General features: G+C 39.6%; 2 protein-coding genes across 2 annotated transcripts; one reads left to right on the forward strand and one right to left on the reverse strand.

Moving 5' to 3' along the window:
- Positions 1-1,572: 1,572 nt before the first annotated feature.
- On the forward strand, positions 1,573-6,555 carry LOC132701173 (luciferin 4-monooxygenase-like). The gene is given in 8 exon segments (XM_060668897.1): positions 1,573-1,790; positions 3,248-3,795; positions 4,280-4,594; positions 4,704-4,893; positions 5,966-6,130; positions 6,182-6,299; positions 6,302-6,346; positions 6,404-6,555. Coding segments are annotated over 8 exon segments (1,656 nt in total). The 5' UTR covers positions 1,573-1,667.
- Positions 6,322-12,380, reverse strand: LOC132701172 (juvenile hormone esterase-like). Its single transcript, XM_060668896.1, has 10 exons — positions 12,309-12,380; positions 10,213-10,350; positions 10,003-10,146; positions 9,597-9,921; positions 7,827-8,050; positions 7,619-7,763; positions 7,387-7,562; positions 7,204-7,333; positions 6,939-7,077; positions 6,322-6,782 (listed from the first exon to the last, which is right to left on the reverse strand). The coding sequence occupies exons 1-10, from the start codon at positions 12,357-12,359 to the stop codon at positions 6,596-6,598; spliced, it is 1,659 nt and encodes a 552-aa protein (XP_060524879.1). The 5' UTR covers positions 12,360-12,380; the 3' UTR covers positions 6,322-6,595.
- Positions 12,381-17,150: the final 4,770 nt, after the last annotated feature.

Below are 17,150 nucleotides of genomic sequence, written 5' to 3' on the forward strand. Positions count from 1 at the left end.
GGATACCAAAGGCGCACCATCAGCAAGGCAATCAGTAAACAACAACAGCCGCAGCAGAGAGTGCAGGACGAGACCCAACGAAGATCGATCGCTGTCCTGCCATACATCAAGGGGGTTACTGACAAAATCGGCCGAATATTACGGAAAAACGACATCTCAACGGCATACAAACCTGACCATACCATCGGAGCAATACTAAGAAACCCAAAACAAAAAATTACTCTGGAAAACCAAGGAGTATACAGTGTAGCATGCGGATCGTGCAGCCTGACGTATGTGGGACAGACCAACAGAAGGATTTCAGCCAGGCTCGAGGAACATCGTTTAGCCATAAGAAACAAACAAACAACATCTGCTTTGTTTCAGCACCAACATCAGACAGGCCATAAAATTGATTTCGGCACTTGCAAACAAATAGCTAATATTCCTGATTTTAGGACTAGGATTATACGAGAGGCCATCGAAATAGAAAAGTCCGGACACCTCAATACGAGAGACGACGCTCTGCATTTATCCAACACGTGGAGAACGATAATCAAACAGCAGAGCGATGCGCAGCAGCCAACGGGAACATCGCAACTACGATCGGGCGAAATTAACAACGCGACAATTCAGGGGGCGGAGCCACCTCCCCCCACGCATAAGCAGCACCGTTACCATCTCCGGCGCAGAGTATAAATACCGCACGCACCGCCGATAACCTCCCAGTGTTCGAAGTGTTTTCGGAACGCGAGCATTGAAGATGCCAAGTGAGATTTTGGCGAAACGTCTGCAGGATTCCAGTCGGATGCAAGATTTGCAGGATTCCAGTCGGATGCAGGATTCCAGTCGGAGTTCAACGAGCGAACGGATGATATCCCGGAATATAGTGTCATCATATATATATATATATATATATATATATATATATATATATATATATATATATATATATATATATATATATATATATATATATATATATATATATATATATATATATATATATATATATATATATATATATATATATATATATATATATATATATATATATATATATATATATATATATATATGTGGTATATATGGAATAAGTTTATGAAATAATAATAAAACACTGTTTTAGCAAAAAGAAAATTTCCTAGAACATACTTCGAAACTATTATTATTCGCTTCAAACGGGGTATAAAACTGGGATTGGGATTTACAGCCCGCCATATCTACATTATATAATTAATCGATTTTTAGAAAATCAAACGTTTTCGCGAGGATACTCCAAACTTAAATTTGCTTATGTGATACACGTATTTTAGTTAATAATCGTAGAAAACAAAACATTTTAATCTCGTCAATCTAAAATTTAAGTTATTACGAAAAGTACGAAAAGTAGACAAAAGATGAAGTGTGAAATAAATAAATTAAAGAACATTTTTGCACAAATATATTTGGGCGTATATCTCCCGATAACCTGAAATATAAGGTGTGTCTTCCACTTATCGATCTATTAATATAAAATGCTATCTCTCATATGTTAACCCGGGGGCCTTTGTTTTCATTAAACGACGGCTTGTAAAATAGATAAGAGTAAAAAACAACCAAAGGCAGTTAAGACGCATTCAGAGAATTAACCTATCTACTCGCTTGAAAATTTTACAAATTAGTGAGTGAAAATTTATGCGTTCAAAATGGAAGAAGACAACACGTTTGTAATTGACGGACCTGAATCAGACGTTCCATTGCCCAGTACAACGTTAGGATTGGAAATCTATATCTCGTTGTGCAAGGTTCCCAGGAGAACCTTAGCAATGGTAAGAATGGTTCAAAGATTTTTGTTAACATTTATTACAAAACCAACAAACATTTTGTTAAGGTTAAAGTTCAATAACTTACTACTTAAATCGAATGTAGAAAAAATTAAAAAAATTTCTGTGGTTATTTATATTAGCCACTTATTTTCACGCAAATCTGTGCAAGTCTATATAGGCTAGTTCATCATTGGTGAATCCGCTATTATGGAAAATTTAAAACGGAATTACATTTTTTTAAAACGGAACCTCCATATATATTTTTGAATTAGAAGAATAAGAAGTTTAAGCGGATCAGCAATTTTCCAAAATGGCGTTGATATTACAGTTCCTAAATAGTAAGAAGTAAGAAAACTATGACTGTCATGCTGCTTCTTCAAAACAATAAAACAATAATTAAACAGCAGAGCTGTACATGATATACTATGATTTGACGGCCGAAATGGAATACGTAATATTTCTATTCCTATAACACCATATGCTTTCATTCTTTTATTAATTTTAGATAGAATTAATTTTTAAATTTAAATTTTTTAAATTTTAATTTTAATTTTTAAATTTAAATTTAAATTTAAATTAATTTTAATAGAATTAAATACATGAACACGTTGTTATCTTTATAATCTTTTTGCCATTAATTAATTATTTTTTTTAACTTCCTGAAAAAATTTTAAATCTAAATTTATATTATTTATTTTTTAATACTATGTGTGTTGAAATATTATATAAACATTAATTTTTACATTACATGGAAAAAGCATGAAGTACTGCATTAATTCTTTTGGACACATAACCGAGTGACAAGAAAGTGAAAAACTTATAAATGGTTTCTCATAGCTCCTTAAAATTGGAAAAGTCTAAAAGGCTGAATCTGAAATTTCTTGATTAACATGTAGTCAGAATTTGCATTCGAATTTTTAATTTTTAAATGGCACACTTTTTTTGAATTTTTGGACTCAGGTGATTGCTCTGCTCCGGCTTTGTCCCTTTTAATTTTTTGTTACTTTTGCTTTGATTTTGAAAATTTTATCTAGACAGCTGCAAACAAACCAACTAAAAAATATATTGGTTCATTATTTTGTAGTTAACTGTATACAGAACTTTCAATTAGAAACTTGCAATCACTGTTAGTTTTTGAAATGATCTAAACAAAAGGAATATATTAAGGAATCTACCAAAAACATGCGATAATTCCCAGACCGTTGACTAAACTACCGAAAATGTGTAAAGTTATTGGCAACCGAATGACTGACGTCTAGAAGTAACACTTTTTATACATATACAACGCATTATTAGGTATAACCAAAACTAACCTAACCACTCTATTGTGTCACTCCGTACAACCTTATAGAAGCGTACTAATTTAGATTTTTATGTAAATGTATAAGTTAAAAAGTATTAAAGAGTCAAAAAGACAAATTCTCATTTTGTCAGATTTTGTAGTAAACTTTCTTTTATAGGTGGACGCCCTAACAGGGAAATCAATAACGTATGGGGAACTCCTGGACCAAAGCTGCAATCTTGCCCAAGCCCTTCGGCTGGCAGGATACATGGGTCAAAATGTCACCTGTGGGATCAGTAGCGAAAACAGTTTACAATTTTTCGTTGCTGTATTTGCATCGCTATTTAACGGATGCATAGTCGCCCCAGTAAACCATAGTTACACGAAGTTGGAACTCGATCATATGCTTAGAATCAGCCAACCGAGAATAGTATTTTGCTCCCAGTCCGTCGCTCATAAATTTGTCGACATGAAAAAAAAACTGAACTTTATAGAAAGAATTATCCTCATTGGAGCTGAAATGAGTTTAGAAGGTACCGAATCCTCGGAAAATTTTGTGGAAACTCTGCTCGGAGGGAGATCGGTCGAGATACACCTCTTTTGTCCGTTTGGTGGAGATTCGAGAAAAATGATTAGTGTAGTGTTGTCTTCATCTGGCACTACAGGATTGCCTAAGGGAGTCATGTTATCCCACTTGAATTGCATGGTCTTACTAACATTGGCGAGGTAAATCAAACAGAAATGGAAAAACACAATTTAGTCCCCAAAAAACTTGATCTTGAATGTGTCCATATAACCACCAGCACATATCTCTAAAAAGTCACACCACAGCACTTGTCTAATATTTCTATAGTCATTTTATTTTTCAACTCTTAAATTAAGTATACAAGAAAATACAAACATTTTTTGAAATTCTTTTTGGTTGTTTTGCCATCCACTTTTCTCGTTCTTAAGTGTAAGCTAGATTTTAATATTCTCCAAGTAAACTAAAAATTAAAAACTGCTTTGATTTAAAGTAACTTGTTAAGACTATCTAACAAGTTACGTCGTGACCAGAGAAGTTTTCTTGAATAACTTGTTTGTGTGAGTCAAACATATAAGGGGAATATAATAAAACAATTGCTATTATTCTACTATTTTGATAAGTGGGGAAATCATCGATTTAATATCTACTAACTTACTCATATACAGACCACACTTTATGTTCTAGGTCTCCACAGTATTTTAACATGGAAGCGGAGTCAATTTTGGGACTCATGCCATTTTTTCACGGCTACGGCTTTTTCCTTGCCATGGCATCATTTTCGAAACATAAGAAAATTATAGTATTCAAACATTTCGACGAGGACGTGTTTCTCAAGTCTATTCAGGACTATAAAATAGCCACTTTACATTTGGCGCCGCCCCTGATGATCTTTTTAGCAAAAACCTCAAAATTGAATCGGTACGATTTATCAAGCGTGAACGAACTGATATCTGGTGCCGCCCCTTTAAGCAAAACTATTCAGGACGAAGTAAAGCGAAGGTTGGTAAAAACACACATTTACAGATATTTAAAACAATACAAACTAAAAACCATTGTTATACTGCCTAGGTAGAATTTCATTTTTTATTGTGGCTTTGAATTTTTACAGACTTAACTGCAAATCTGCAAATCAATCCTACGGCTTAACTGAATCTACAATTATTGCTTTGGGCAATACTGCCACCGAAAATAAAATTGGCTCCTGCGGGAAAGTGATGCCGTTTGTTTCGTGTAAAGTCAGGGATTCGGATACAGGAAAGTCATTAGGACCTAACCAACCCGGAGAAATTTGTTTGAAGGTAACTGAAGTAGAAATTTCATTAAAAAATCCAAGGACACCACTTATAATTATAATAAAAGAATATCTTTTTTTGTGTAGATTTATGTTGATATATTTACTGAATTTAATGTTCAAAGTCCAAATAACGACAAAGTATAGAATTTTTTTAAAAATGGATAGAGAGAATTTTCAATTGTTATTATTCAACATCACACCGTATGTACATTATAAACAAAGATATAAGCATTTTTTTGAGAAAGTCGGATTCGTCACTGTAATACATTGACTAACATGGCAGTCATTATTGACAAACGTCAAAATTCAAGCCGTGCTATAAAATCTTCGAAAACAACCGATTGCTCCCAAACCTGTGCGCAAATATCCCGGAAATATCAGAAGGGGCTCAGATCCGTGGAATAAGGAACTCATGTGGTAAAGTGACGCTGCCCACACGCTAGATCGATGTATAATTAGGTACTTTGTCTCGTTTATTAAACACTCGCTCCGCTAGTGCCAAATAAACTCGTGACTCAAATACTGTTTACTACACTTGTTGCATAATATACCATTATCAACTAAATTTGTCGAATATGATGATGGAAAAGGCAAAAATAACAAATATATAATTTAGGCTAAAAAATGTATTCCTTAACTCTTTGACCTTAGTGTTAAACCAATTGTATTTCAAAAATATAAAATTTTCTGTAAGGTTTACTAATTTTAAATTAACAATTGCATTTTAAATATTAAAAGACAAATCCAAATTTCCAAATATGTTAAGTAATAATCAAAATAATACAATTTTAAATTGGTAGATCACTACAAAAAAAGTTTAGCTTGCTCTCCAAATTTTTCAAATTTGAATGTAAATTTTTCCTATTCAAGACAAATAATTAAAATTTTCGAACAATTCCAGTTCCACAGTTAGAAGAAAATCGAAAATTTAAGATTTTTTACTTTCATCTGTTAATGGCTTTATTTCAGGCGTTTCCCAAAATCAAAAGTGCATTTTCTAAAACCTAAAAATAAATTTGTATTTTGTTTATATAATTGATGTATAATAATCTTATTTTGTATTCTTAATCTTTGAGGGCCCAACGATAATGATGGGGTATCACAAAAACGAAAACGCCACCAAAGAAGCTTTCACTAGCGATGGTTGGTTACGAACCGGTGATATCGGATACTATGATAATGATGGCTTCTTTTTTGTGATAGACAGAATTAAAGAGCTAATCAAATACCAAGGTTATCAGGTAAACCCTTTTCTGAAATGCTTGTCATTTTAAATTTTCACAATATTGCAGGTTGCCCCGGCCGAAATAGAAGCTCTACTAGTCAACCATGAAAAAGTACAAGATGTTGCCGTTGTTGGCTTGCCGGACGAATCGGTAGGAGAGAAACCGTTAGCATTCATTGTCAAAAAAAAGGTTTTAATCTGAATGAAGAAGAAATTAAGTCATACGTCGCCGGTAATATATTGTTTTTGCATTGAAAATCTTTTTTTGTAATAGAACAACTTTTTCCAGATAAGTTATCCCCCCAAAAACGGCTACGCGGAGGTGTAATTTTCGTATCATCAATTCCTAAAAATCCGAGCGGGAAAATCCTCAGAAGAGAACTTAGAAATTTGTTGAGAAATTATAAGATTCCAATCCAGTCCATTCAATCGAAACTTTAATCTATATCATTATTAAATAACTTTTCCTAATACGTAGTCTTCAAAATGTGGTGAACGGCCTTTTGTTCCATCTGTAGTATGCTTCATTCCATTTTGAGTACGTCTCTTCCATGGGATTCTCCAAAACGTCGAAATTGATGGTTATGTTGACGTATTGGAAAGAGCTGTCGTTGAACTTTGGCCAAATGAAGTTTCCTAGCACTTCATCTTTTTCGGGTGTGGGATTTCTAAAATTGCGAAGGCTCGTAACATATTTTACAATCAATGTAAATTTTTTTTTTATAAAAAAAATAACTCTACTATCCAATTAAATCCCTGCTTAAAACCCATAAACTGTTTGAAATCTTCAAGAATAAAACAATAATACAAGAAAAAAATCTTACAAATATTTAGCAAAGTTGGTCCAGAGCGTCGTCATTCGATCGATCATGAGTTTATCTGCGTCAGGTAAGCTAGAATAGTTAGCTCCCCTCGTAAACAAATATGCCAAATCTGCACCATGAGGGCATTTTCCTTCGCCACCTAAAAATTATAAAGAAGATACATAAAATTCAGTTTCTAAGTTGGTTTTTGGCTACGCTAATTTTTGGCTTATATTCTAACTGCTTATCAAAATAAATTTTTCAGCGAATGATTAATGCGACTCACCTGGTATATTTGTATTTCCGTAATTAAGGCTACCATCAAAGGAAAATTTATAAAAGTACACGTTAGCAAATCGGGATTGCATTTCTCCGTGTTTGATAACACCACGTGTAAACATGTCGTCACTTTTAAACTAAAAAGCCTGTAGTTTAAAGAGCACGAACGGGTATGGATTTAATTTCTTACCCTTATTACTTGATACAAATTATCACCGAACGTTTGATTTGGTTCTAAGTATATGCGTTTAATAAAGTTTTCGATGGTATCCTCGTTTGATGGATCTTCCGCTTCAAAGTCGTATGGGTAAATGTATTCTGGTTCCGAATCCAGCTTCTTTGCCTCACTTTTTGCCATATCGACGCCTATAATAAATCGGAATAATGAAATAAAAAATTAGTCAGCATTACGCGAAACCCACTATTTACGAATGCTAATCCTTCCTCGGAACAAATTCCTATTATTAAAGGCACTTGATTAAAATCTCCACTTTCCATTAGATCGTATGGATTTTCTGTTAAAAAGGCACCTTCGTGCTCGGCCTCGATGGTAGGAGTTAGACGATCCTACAAATTTTGTGGCTCAGCGAGTGAAGACACTGCATATAACGACAAACAAATGCAACTTACTGCTTCTTTTTCAAAGAGTTCCGCTATATCGTTGGCGGCATTTATTATAGCGGACGCTGATTGTTTAACTAAAAACTCATTCAACTCCGTTGTATTGTAAGTCTGGTTGTTTACTCTATTGTCGATAGAATTGGCTAGAGCGTAGGCAAAAGTTTGGGGTGATCTATAAACTGACCACGGGCTCAATCCTGAACCGCTCTGACATATAGCTGCTCTGAATAATCCTGTATGGTTTATAAAAAAAAACGCGGGTATTAAAATTATAAAAGCAGAACCAGAAATATGAAACTCAAAAAACAAGTAACAGTAGTTAAAATAAATAAAGATAAATAAAGACATTGATTATTATCTGGGGACAGTATCGTTGTCTAAATAGTCATTGCAAGAATATTGCACGCCATGTTTATTTTTCATTAGCCGCATAGGCCTAAACTTAGGGCATGTTATAACTGGCACAAAAGTTATCTGTAAAGTTTTGCGTCTTTTTCCGGAAAGGTATTTTCAGTAGAAGGATTCGGTTGAAAATTTTTAACAGTCTTGCTAAACGGATTAAATTATGTCAGAAATGCCTCGTGTTAAAATATCTACATTTGATAATAATAGAATTGTAAGAGGAACTCGACGTCGTATTCTTGGCCGAAGTACATACGTGGAAACTGGAGTTGTTTTTTGTTTTCCCAAATGAACCACAACATAATTCATGTTGCTCATTCAGCCTCCATTCGAGAACTGCGATTTTATTTTTACGTCCCATCAAGTGATATCAAACCGGACAAATTCTAGGAGGTTAACCGGTGCTGGATTGTATAGGAGACGGCCAAAGCCGTAATTCGATTTGCAACAAAAAACTGACAATTAATAATAAGACAAGCATGTGGAAAGAACAATAGGTTCAATACAGTTCTTGAAGCAGCTCAATATTAAGGTGAAAAGAATATGTAAATGTTTGAGTGCATTACGTACCATCGTGGGACAGAGTTCATGTTTATACAACAAACAAACAATGTAAATTTTCACCTAAATAATGTTGCTAGAACAATAATTTATCCATTGGGCTATAAAGTTGGCAACTCTAGTACTCGTAGAGATCAGAGATTTCAAATTTCATTAAATATGAAACCAATTGAACACATATTTCTTTACAGTTACGAATACACCATCGAAAATGCCCGCCAATAGACAGTAGGAACGCCTTGACGTGTTCATGCATTAGTAAAAAGTAGATACTTTTTTATACTGAAATTTGTTCTTTATTTCATAAAGTAGAATCCAGTTCGTATATTTAAATTAATTTTATTTGCATTATTTTCTAATAAATAAACCATAATAAATTAATTAATAAATCAATAATTACTAATAAAAAATAAAAAAACTGTTTTCAATTTTCCGTAATATTTTTCCTAAATTCTCCTAAAAATGTAAATCAAATATTTATTTCATTTCACATCTGAGATGGGTAGAGAGTGCAAGAATTCTTGCCAATGAGTTTAGTTGGTATGTGAATGTTATCGTTAATTTCAAGAACTGAAGAGTGGAAATGTCAAAGGGGGTATGTGCCATTTTTTGATATACGTATTAACATTTTGCTGTAGAATTGTCGTACGTGCCCCGCCGCATGTCCTGAGATATGTGCCTATCGTAATAATTGAGTAACCTATATTTGCCATATTTTCACGAACACCGGCAATTATAACCATTGTTATAAATTTAAAGAGTTTTTCTTGAATATCTCAAAAATGTAATTTTGGAATTTCCGCGCTTCAATTTTACCTGCCGATTTCTTGCTTAGAACTTGCAATCCGCAAGCACTTCCGCCTGCGCTTTGACCGAATACTGTTATTTTTGACGCATCGCCGCCAAATGCTTCGATATTTTCATTGACCCATTTTAAAGCGAGAACTTGATCTTTCATGCCAGCGTTTCCGGGAATCGCCAAATCGCCAGTGGAGAGAAACCCATAGGGACCCAGTCGATAATTGTGTGTAACCACAATAACATCTTTCTCGACCAAATAACTGGGATTGTAAGAATTGAAGTTTGAAGAACTCCCGATGTATCGACCGCCATGAATGTGAAACATCACCGGGTACTTTTTCTATTGCGGGACGAAAACCAAAAAAATTAATATGTGTGTGCGAAGAAACTTGAATTCACATCAGATTTGAAAATTACTTACCGATGAATTCAGTGATGGAACGAAAATGTTTAGAAATAGGCAATCTTCACTTTGGCTGCTTGGATTGTAATTACTTGCTATACACGCACTACCATCGGAAGTAGCGTCCCAGATTCCATCCCATGGTGCCGATGGTATTGGCTCCTATAAAGGATTGGACGTGTACAAGATGGTTTATTGTTTATCGTCGGGAATGATTTCATTACTTACCTGAAATCTCAACTCTCCGAGAGGTGGAACCGCATACGGAATTCCTTGAAACGCATAGATCGTTTGACCAGTTCTTGCAGTTGTTATAGCATGTCCCTGAACTTGACCGTTTTTGGTTGATATTACGATATCAGCCAACTGAAATATTTAACAACTGATTATTGAAATTATATAATGATGAAACTATACAATGATAAATGAGAAAGCCAACAAAAACTATAAATGGATTATTGATAATTATTATAGATATATTATTAGTGACGCTTTTTTTTTGTTTCTGAATTCCGATGAAGGTCGTATCGTCTTATTCACTCACAAAGAAACAGAATTGTCTGAAAGAAAATTTTAAGATATTTAATAAGCCAAGTAAAAAACTTAATAATAAACTTTACAGAACTTTATTATAAACTTAACTAAAAACCAACTATAAATATTTGAGTATGGCCTGTGCGTAAAATCAAATTTTCTTGTTAATAAAGTGAGCTTGACGATGATTTAAATTAGATAGGATATATTGCTCAGCTCGCGTCAAATTTATGTTAAAAATATTATTAAGATCAAAATCTAAGATTGTCGCTTTCTCGATATCATTCAAGGTTTTTTAGAGGAATGTTGGATAATCATTGAAAATTAAAAAAGAAAAATGCGAAGGCCATCTTGTAAAAATTGAAAACAAAATCTTTCGCTGATTTTTTTTTGAAAATGTTTGATTGTTCTTAATATAAAATTTTGTGTTATGTTAAAATTGCAAACATATTAATTGTGATTAAAATATGACATAATCAATTTAAATCAATAATTTATAATAGTCGTACATTGCTCTAAAATATCATTTTAAAGACTTTTTGAAATACATTTTTTAATATTACAATACTAAAAATTTCGTACATAGCTCCAAAATATCATCCTAACCACTTTTAAATATTTTTTTGAATAATTCTAGTCCCATTTCTAGGTCGAATTTGCTGCCATGACCTTGGTCACGCGATCAATGTTAAATATTATTTTGAATATCGGACATGCATCAAAACGATATTTAGTACTTGCTATCAAATCTTTTAATCACGCGCCATTAGTTTTCAAAAAGTCAATATTTTCGATTTTTTTTGAAAATATTACAATATACTAACTATTTAAGTTTGTAATATTTATTAGACAAGACTTCTAAAGTTATCAGATGGAAGGTTAGACCTGATGTCATATCGTAATCTTCGTCAAAGGCGTTAGATTTTTATCTTGTTTGTTCTGATACGAAAAAATAATTTGTTATTGTACGTAAAATTGTCTGAGAGTGTTTGTGAGGTGATAAGACTGCCCTATAAGAAAAGGGTATATAAATTAATGTTATCTATGTAAATAAGTATTATCTATCATAAATATACAGGGTGTCTGATAACGGTAACCAGCGGAAATATGGGAAAGAACCTTATACTAATTCTATCGCAATGAAAAAACATAAAATTTATAGAATCTCCGAATAACAATAACTGGAAAATAGGCGCTAACACTGAAAACAACATTTACAATTTTATATTTTTTCAAGCATTCAAAAGATTTGAATATTGTTTTCATTTGGCTTAGTTTAAAACAAATTATAATAGAAAACTGCAGCTGTAAAAATATTTTTGGAGAAGAGTAGAATGGAGAATCCATTACAAAAATGCCAGAAATTTTGTGAATTTTACAAAAAACAAAAAAAAAACGATTTTTTTAGTAAAGAGATTCTAAACTAATTTTGAAGCATGTCCAAACGCCAATTTCGGTAAAATGGTAAAATAAATCACTAACGCGCAAAGGCATTTGATATGTTTCCCCTATAATTTTTATACGAGAAGACGTTCCAACAATCTGAGTCTCTCAAGAACAGTGAGTAATATGAGAGAGATGAGATAAATGTCATGTTTGTTTCACCAAAACCGGCATTAAGTTTTCTACATTGAAAAGATTTCTGGCTAAGAAATGATTTGAAACAACTTGAAGAGACGCTCCAGTTAAAATTTACCCACAGCAGGAATTTTAAATTATACGTTGACAAATATTAATTAAAAAAAACCCTGATATATTGCATTGGAAAATTTCTCAAATGATATTCTTACCCCAAAGGCGGGCATAAGCAGACAAAAACATCCTACTGCAATGTTCATCATGGAGAAACTTGCAAATGCATGTGCGTGTTCACTATTATTTATAATCAAACGATTCCTAATCAGATTGTTCAATTTCAAGTGATTATAAATATTTTTAATTATTATCTGGTATAGGCTTTCTAGGTTATTACGTCACAGTTATCAGAAATTCAAATTTACCAGTCATTTATTTACGTTTATCTACAGGAAATAATATGTTTTTTCTGACAAGAAGATCCGAACTACTTAAAGAAGCGAAATAAAATATAAAAGAAAAAAATCCGTTGACACTTAATTACGCAGTTATTAATTACATATTTAATATTTATATATTAATTACATAAAACATATATATAGTTCACCCTCTGTGGTTGAGCAATCCATGAGGCGCGTCCCCCGGGTGGCGGATGGGAGAGCCCAGGCCCTCACGGGCCTGGGTGGCTGGGAATAAGGAGGCATGAGGAGGTAAAAATCCAATAGGGCTGACAAATAACCAGTCGTGGACCAGCTCACCCTGCCCAGCTGTCGTGTCGTGGCTAAGGGCCTGCACAGGGTATAACGGTGCCAACTGGCTTGTAGTCGGTTGATAAACCAGGCGTCGGGGCCGGCTCGACGAGTGGGCACGCGACGCGGGGAGTCTGAGCTTCACCACTTGGACCAAGAGGAGTAAACCTCAATAAAAATCCTAAATCCTACGGTGGGGGGTCGGGGCTAGGGGATGCATGTCTGAATAGAAGATCAGTCTCTACCGATCCTAACCCCGAGGCACCGGGCGCACCTCGGGGAAGGAAGCCTTACGTCTGCATGCGGGGCTCTGCAGAGGTGGACCGTTATGTTTCCCTAGCTACTCGTGGGAACTTTATGGAACCAAAAATGAAATGTGAAGTAATGAAGAAGGAGGAGGGGCCCCAGGGGGGCTCCAGCAAGCAGGGGCGTCCTCAGGAAGGCCCCCTCCAAGGGCGATCCGAACAGGATCCCCAGGTCGCCAGCGGGGTGGAGGGCTCGGTACAAACCGGGAACACCACCTCGATGACACACCGCCCCAGACATAGGAGTGGGGCGGAAAAAAGGAGGGCGAAGAAGAAGAGACTCGCGGTGACGGTTTCGGAACCGCAGACGGGCTCTCTTCCGGCGCCCAGGAATCCTGCCACGCCGTCAACGGAGGGCTCCATAGGGGGCACACCGGAAACGGCAGGCGGGAAGCGGAAAAGAAAAATGGAAGAGACCACCCAGGTTGGGGCACCTGCCGGGGATCAGCGGCCGACACGCGGCCCGGCGAAAGCTAGGCCCGGGAAAGGCCTCAGAGGACAGGAAACTGACCTGTCTTCCGAGGACCTGCTGCGGTTCATAGGGTCTCTTAACCTCCGCATAAGCATGTATATCATGCAGGGGGGGCAATACACCCCTCCCCGGATACGCTCGGTTAGGCTTTGGAGGAGCCACATCCTGATCGAGATGATGGATGAAGAAACCAGTGGGTTCGCAGGGAGCTGATTAACGTCAGGCCCTGGGGGCTCGCAAACCTGGTGGAGGTCGATCCGGAAGGATTGAGACTGAGAAGGGCGGCGATATGGATTCCGGGCCTGGGGGCGGGTGTCTCGAATGAGGCACTAGTCCGCTGCCTGGCAGCTCAGAATGACCTAGATTGCCGTGCCTGGAGGGTCTGGCAGAGGACGGAGGATGCAAGGGGCACAAGGTTGGTGGTGGGCGTGGACGAGAAATCGGCAAGCGCCATCACGGCTAAGGGCTCACTTCTCCTCTGCCTGGCGACAAAGGTAAAAGTGAACCTGGCGGCGCCGAGGCCGCAGGAGGATGAGGTGGCCGCGGGGGGCTCACACGAGGAGGGCTCGTCCATGGAGGTTGGCGGGCCTGTCGGAGAGGCGGCGCCCACGACTTCTGTGGAGGAGACCTCTGGAGGGCCCTCCGAGGAAGCGAGAACCGAGAAGGTATCTCGGATGGAAGTTGTCCGGGGAATCCCATCAGGGTCCACCAGTCAGGAAGCGGAAGCGGAGGGAGGTGCTACCTCGGGCTCGGATTCGGGCTGAGGCTAGCATCGTGACCCGCAGGTGGTATTCCCGCAATAACATCTTCACGGGGATATTACAGATTAACCTGCAACACAGCAGGGCTGCAACGGCCCACTTATGCAGGAAAATTTCGGAGGGCGGTACATCTATTGTACTGATCCAAGAGCCCTGGATTGTAAAATCAAGGGTTAGGGGCTTATCTCTGGGAGGATCGATGCTGCATAGTGTCGACTCCTTAGAGGGCGGTCCCAGGGCCTGTATTTTAACCATGGGGCTGGAGGCCTTTTTCCTAAGGGACAAGGCGTCCAGGGACCTGGTTCCAATTCTGGTCAGATCCCCCACTCGGGACGGCGTGAGGGAGGTAGTGGTCGCCTCTGCGTACTTTCCAGTCGACCGCAGCTGTCCTCCGCAGGAGATCAGTGACTTGGTCTCCTACTGCGAGGAGGCGAATCTTCCTCTTTTGATTGGCTGTGACAGCAATGCTCACCACGTTTTGTGGGGCAGCGCGGCAACGAATAGAAGGGGGGGAGACCTCGTGGAGTTCATGGCCTCTGCAGGGCTGCAGGTGGCCAACAGAGGGGTAGAACCCACGTTTTTCACGACGGGTCGGAGCTCGGTCATAGATTTAACACTTTGTACCAGGGCTCTGCTCCCGGAAATAACTGGGTGGTGTGTCTGTGTGGAGGACTCTATGTCGGACCATAGATACATCACCTTTGGGTTGGAGATGGGTGTTCGGGAATCCGTTAGATTTAGGAACCCCCGGGCAACAAACTGGGAACTCTATAGAGAGGAACTCGCTTGGCGCCTAGAGGGCTTACCAAGGAAACACCGCACAATGGAGGAGATTGACGAGGCCGCCGACCGAGTCAGCTCCGCTATGATGCGGGCGTTCGAGAATAGTTGCCCTGAAACAGAGAAGCATAGGGCGGAAAGGACCCCTTGGTGGAGCTCTTCCCTGGAGCGTCTCAGGAGGAAAGTGCGGAGGCTGTTCAATACAGCGAGGAGCAGCAGCCAAGGTACGGACTGGGATCTCTATAGGGAGGTCCGCACACAGTACAAAAAAGAACGACGGGCATCACAGAGGAGGGCCTGGAGGGGCTACTGCGACGGAGTAATGAATACCCCGGACGCGGCTAGGCTCCTTAGGGTACTCAGAAGTGACCCTGCGGGAAGACTGCGTGTGATCCGCAGGACCGGCGGTGGCTACACAGCGGGACCAGCGGACACACTACAACAGTTGCTGAACACGCACTTCCCAGGGTCCGCTGATCCGGACACAGGGGGGAATATTGAAGCCGGGGGTCGTCTTGGATGCGACTACGCCACGGCAAGGAGTAGGCTGAGGTGGGCTATTGACAGCTTTGGCCCCTTCAAGTCGGCGGGCGGGGATGGAGTATTCCCGGCTCTGCTGCAAAGGGACGGAGGTCTCCTGACTAGCCCGCTGATGGACCTGTTCAGGGCCTCCATTGCGAGGGGGTACGTGCCCGAGCTGTGGAGACACAGCAGGGTAGTGTTAATTCCCAAGGTAGGGAAGAGTGACTACACGGACCCGAAGTCGTACCGGCCTGTTTGCCTCACCAGCTTCATTATGAAGACTCTGGAGAGGCTGGTGGGCCGGTATCTGTGGGACTGGGTGGAGCTGGAGGCCCCTTTAGAGCCAGCTCAGCATGCGTACCGAAGTGGCGGGTCTGTGGGCTCAGCTCTTCACCATCTGACTTCCAGGTTGGAGGAGGGTATGGGCTCGGGACAGCTGTCGGTGTGCGTGTTCGCTGACATCGAAGGGGCTTTCAATAACACGGCCCTGTACTCGATCTGCAGGGCGGTGGAGAGTACTGGGGTGGGGACGGCCATTGTAAGGTGGATCCGCTCCATGCTAACCGACACGAGGGTCGAGGCAAGACTGGGTGGGGAGCAGGTCTCCATCGGTTCATCACGGGGTTGTCCACAGGGCGGGGTCTTGTCCCCGTTCCTGTGGTGCCTAGTGGTGAACTAGATATTGCAGATTCTGAGGGAAGAACACGGGGTCTATGCTCAGGCATATGCAGACGACCTTGTGATAATGACGCAGGGGACGGACGTGAGGAGGATGCAGGGGCTCCTGAACGGGACATTGGCAAGATTCTCACAATGGTGCCTGGACAGCAAGTTGGCTGTCAATCCTGGCAAGGTGGAGATGATCATCTTCACTAGGAAAAGGAAGATGGAGTGCAACCTCAACATTTAGATGGATGGGGTGCCTCTTTCTGCAAGCGGAAGTGTCAAGTACTTGGGCGTATGGTTGGACTCTAAGTTGACCTTTCAGGAACATATAAGATCAAGGACCAGGTCGGCCTTTGGAGCTCTGTGGGCGTGCCGGAGAGCGGTAGGGGGCACTTGGGGCCTGGGGCCGAAGATCATGCAGTGGATCTACGGTACCATGGTGGTGCCTATGCTCACGCATGGGGCAGTGGCGTGGTGGTCGGGGACCAAAAGAGCGGGAGCAAGGCTAGTTCTTGACAGACTGCAGAGATTGGCTTGCCTCTGCATAATGGGCGCCATGAGAACGGCGCCCACGAGGGCCCTGGAGGCTCTGGTGGGGCTGCCCTCTCTGGCGGATCGGGTGCAGATGGAGGCGGCCAGGACAGCTGTGAGGCTGGCGAGCTGCGGGCTCTGGAGGGAGGGAACCTTCAATCGGGGTCCGTACGACATTTTAGAGGGCTGTCGCGGGGATCGCGGGGTCATGAGCATGCCGAGTGACGTCATGGTCCCCGAGATGACCTTCTTTGATAAATTGACCTTTCTC

This window comes from Cylas formicarius, unplaced genomic scaffold, assembly GCF_029955315.1.
Source record: "Cylas formicarius isolate icCylForm1 unplaced genomic scaffold, icCylForm1.1 PGA_scaffold_4__25_contigs__length_36172078, whole genome shotgun sequence".
In the NCBI taxonomy this organism is placed as follows: Eukaryota; Metazoa; Arthropoda; class Insecta; order Coleoptera; family Brentidae; genus Cylas; species Cylas formicarius.